We start from the raw sequence: 3,724 nt of genomic DNA, 5'->3' as shown, positions 1-3,724 counted from the left end.
GGAAAGTTTAGATCTAGGGCTCTCTGTAACCTAGTCGTACCCAGACAGTACACTCGGACATGGCCCCAATATAAGGGCCAGGAGAGGGGTTGCCGAGGGACATACGCAAACCTAGTAAACTTAGCCACCGCAAGTCTAGAAGTAGGTCATAAAGAATTTAGTCTCTCGACGAGATCATAGCCGAAACCTCCGGCAGCCCATTGTAACCCGATATTTTCAAAATCAAGATCAGACAGGCATGACGTAAGGGTTTTACCTCATCGAAGGCCCCGAACCTGGGTAAATCGCTCTCCCCGCTTGTTTGATAACCGATGTCTCGTGTCAGCCTACAGGATTCCATCTACCCTAAGCCCCATACGGAGGGCATTGCCGAGGAGTACCCTCGACAGTAGCGCCTCATCGCCAGCAGCAACAACCCCGAGGACTACCCAGGGCGGCATACGGTGTTCATGGCGTCCTTGAACGACAAGGACGCCTGGAGGGGCGATATCGAGGCGGTGATCGCCATGTCCATCTGGGACGCTGGGATGCCACTCGTCGACCTCACCAACGATGGCGAAGCTGGGCCCAGCGGCGCGGTGAAGGAAGAGCCCGCCGACAAGCCCGACAAGCGCGGCAAGAAGGACGCCATCGACGACAACATGTACAACTTCCACTAGTACTACGACCCTTCCTCTGGGCGCCGCAAGTACTATTAGATTAGGGTTTAGGTTTAATTTACATTGAATTTCGTTCAAATCCATGTAATATAGCAAGTTCGAATGAATTCGACTATTTCGATTAAATTTTTTAAAAATTAAATTTCTGTTTTGGGGAGGCGACTGGACGATGTCATCTCCCAAATGTGACATGAAGAAAAAACATCTCCCAAATGCTCGATCTGGCGCTGTTTGGGAAGGATTTGAGGGAGGCAACTGAACATGCTCTTATGCTCTTATGCTCACGAAGAGAGGCTGCCTGCTTACAGACACTACGCGCCGCTGCGCTGGCCCTGCCTGATGGTTATTATAGAGAGCCGGGGAGACGGGATCTTGGCGCGTGAGCCACCCGTGTCACGGGGGCATAGTAGCTAGGCTGGGTACGTGCTCCCTCATGATATGGCACGACGTTTTGTTGCCTCCTCGATCGCGCGATCCATCCACCTCCACGCCCTTTTCTTTTGTAGAGCCTCTCTCATTATCAACCTTCTAGTGCTAGGTGTGAGAGTGACTGCGGGTTAAATCAATCACCCTTGCACGGCCCGGTCTATGGCTTCTCATTGGCTGCTTTCCTCGGTTTTCGGAACCTGGCCTTTTGCCGCTCCTCTTTCATTGGGACCGACTGTGAGCGTGTGACTACTGACTAGCTCGATCTACATGTAAAAACAGTTGGGTCGTTCGTTCCTTATACTACTTCCTTGGTTTCAAATTAATTAAACATTAAAACATGTCCAGATTCATCCGCATGTAGACTAAATCTGATCAAATCTGCAACACTTGATTTAGAATGGAGGAGGTACTACATTTTAGTAGCACATCAATTCATATGATCATATCATCATAGGGAAACATTGGCTCCATATCTAATACATCAAGCCACTAGAGATTTCGGAGCCTAGCAAGATCAGCTTTCTGGTGCTTGCAGCAACTGTAGTGCTCGTGCATGCATGCATGAGTGGTCAGGCAGGCCCTGATGCGTGATGATCTCATCAGGTTCATGCGGCGATTGCTAGGTGGGACAAAGGGGCATGAATGGACATGTACTTTTTTCCTGCATCAACAAGAGTGCTTACATTGCATGATAGTACAAGGCCAGCTAGCTTCCTTTCAGCTGAGCTTTCAGATGAACCTCCCATCACATGTTGCATGATAACGATCTTAACCATTGCCCGGCACACCCCTAATTAACAGCATTACAAGATCTAGCAATGGTGTCGAACCGTCGAATTTATCCGGGGTGGCACATCTGATCACCAGTACGATGAACAAAAACGAACCAGAGAGAGAGGGGGATATATATAGTGAGAATAGTAGAAACTAGTATTTCGTAGACCGATCGAGGGCGAGGCAGCACTGCTTGCTCGCGCTATATCTGATCGTCGTCGTCCTCGGTGCCGCCGCTCTGGGATGAGCGGGCCGTTCTTATGGCCCGCAGCATCGCCTGCTTGATGACGAGCTCGTCCACGTTCTCCACCAGGTTCTGCACAAAGCAACGACGTGGAATCTAAGCATGAGTTCAGTTATACTATCTGTTTGCATCTCGATCAAGCAATCTTCAGCTATAGTAATTTGCTACTTTTGCTCTGTTTGTTTGTAAAATACCTCCCCTCCTATGGCTTCTAGACGGAAGGTGTCGGCGCAGGTGGCCGTGGCTTCGAGGACGCTGAGGCCCAGCTCATCCAAGGCCTCGAGGAGGGAAACGAGAAGCCCCGGGCAGCTCTTGTCAGAGAACACGTTGACGAGGAACGACCCGTGCCCTAGGGTTTCAACCTTGACCTGCGCACACACATTTAGATCGAATAATTAAGCAACTGATAAATGCATGTCCCGGAGATTTGGAAGCTTTATGCATGTGAGTACTCTTCGGCCCTACATGTGTACTGCTCGATCCAAATTTCACTGTCTTGTATTAGCATGTGAAGAGAAAACCTTTTTTTCGATAAAGAGAAAACCTGTACGGCGATACTCTTTTTACAGTACTATACTACATGTAACAATTTAAATCATATCTATCTGTGCTTATTCAGTTGTGTCTATGCCGCGCGTGCTGCGTACCGTGGGGTAGGAAGAGTTCTGTCTGCTGCGCGAGTCCTGCGCGCAAGCGATCTCCTGGTTCAGCATCACCACCTTCTGCTTCAGCTCTTTGATGTACTTGGACGCGTCCATGATTATCGACGTATCGCTCAGCTGCAGCAATGCATTACATCGATTTTATTCAGTCGCCAAGGCAATGTAAAGATGGAAGAACTATATGTGTTTTGGGAGAGCTCGTTGATAGAAAAAACATATTTATTGGAGGTTGGAGAAGAAACTGAGAAGCTAAAAAAGAGGAAGATCAATCAATTACAGCATGGGAGTGCGTGAGAGAGCGAAGGAGCTGCAGCTTCTCCTGCAGAGCGGCTGCTTTCTTGCGCTCCCTCGACGACATCATCTCTCTCTCTGACCTAGCTCTCCTCGCACCCGCGCTCTTTGGCCTTTGCCACACGAAACGCAGCACAGCCTCGCAGCCCGGCTGCCCAATCGATCGGAGGGAGGTAGCTTAAGAGGAGGAGAGAGAATGTTGGTTGGGAGCGCAGCTTAGCTTAAATGGATGACCGAGTAGTAAGGCGAGAAGGGTAGAGCTCGCTCTCCTATCTTTATAGTGGTCTCGCGGTGGCCACTCACGTGACTTTCCTAATGCATTATTGTTTGTATCTTCTCTCTCAATTGTTTTCAAAGCAAGTGAAAATAACACCTCATCGACGTACTCGAATGTTTTCATGTTCAGTTCGGCTAAAACCCTCGAATTTGCATGTTCAGTTTGGCTAAAACTATGCTTTTTAGAAGAATATAGCAACATACAACAAAAAATAAATTTGTCTTTTTCGGGGAAGCCCAATCTCTTCATCAATCGATACAAAATAACAATGTAAGTTGGGTTTCATTGTTGACACATGGCGATACTTGGCTTGGAAGGCATAAGTATCACGTGCGGGCGATACGGCACCCGACCCATATCCCGTCCGTGTGGCAACCTTTGAGATTCA

The 3,724-nt window shown here is 48.6% G+C and overlaps 1 protein-coding gene across 1 annotated transcript; it reads right to left on the bottom strand.

The window, feature by feature from the left end:
* Positions 1–1,727: 1,727 nt before the first annotated feature.
* On the bottom strand, positions 1,728–3,300 carry LOC127294883 (transcription factor BHLH3). Its single transcript, XM_051324788.1, has 4 exons — positions 3,046–3,300; positions 2,754–2,885; positions 2,301–2,474; positions 1,728–2,178 (listed from the first exon to the last, which is right to left on the bottom strand). The coding sequence occupies exons 1-4, from the start codon at positions 3,127–3,129 to the stop codon at positions 2,065–2,067; spliced, it is 504 nt and encodes a 167-aa protein (XP_051180748.1). The 5' UTR covers positions 3,130–3,300; the 3' UTR covers positions 1,728–2,064.
* Between the last annotated feature and the right edge of the window lie 424 nt (positions 3,301–3,724).

This window comes from Lolium perenne, chromosome 4 (genome assembly GCF_019359855.2).
Source record: "Lolium perenne isolate Kyuss_39 chromosome 4, Kyuss_2.0, whole genome shotgun sequence".
Lineage (NCBI taxonomy): Eukaryota > Viridiplantae > Streptophyta > Magnoliopsida > Poales > Poaceae > Lolium > Lolium perenne.
The sequence above is the reverse complement of the archived record's forward strand: the minus strand, read 5'-3'. Positions and strand labels throughout refer to the sequence as shown.

Coding starts and splice junctions, on each gene's coding strand:
- LOC127294883 (XM_051324788.1), bottom strand. CDS start 3,129: ATGATGTCGTCGAGGGAGCGCAAGAAAGCAGCCGCTCTGCAGGAGAAG. Junction 2,886..3,045: donor CTCTCACGCACTCCCATGCT/GTAATTGATTGA, acceptor GCATTGCTGCAG/CTGAGCGATACGTCGATAAT. Junction 2,475..2,753: donor AGAACTCTTCCTACCCCACG/GTACGCAGCACG, acceptor GTGTGTGCGCAG/GTCAAGGTTGAAACCCTAGG.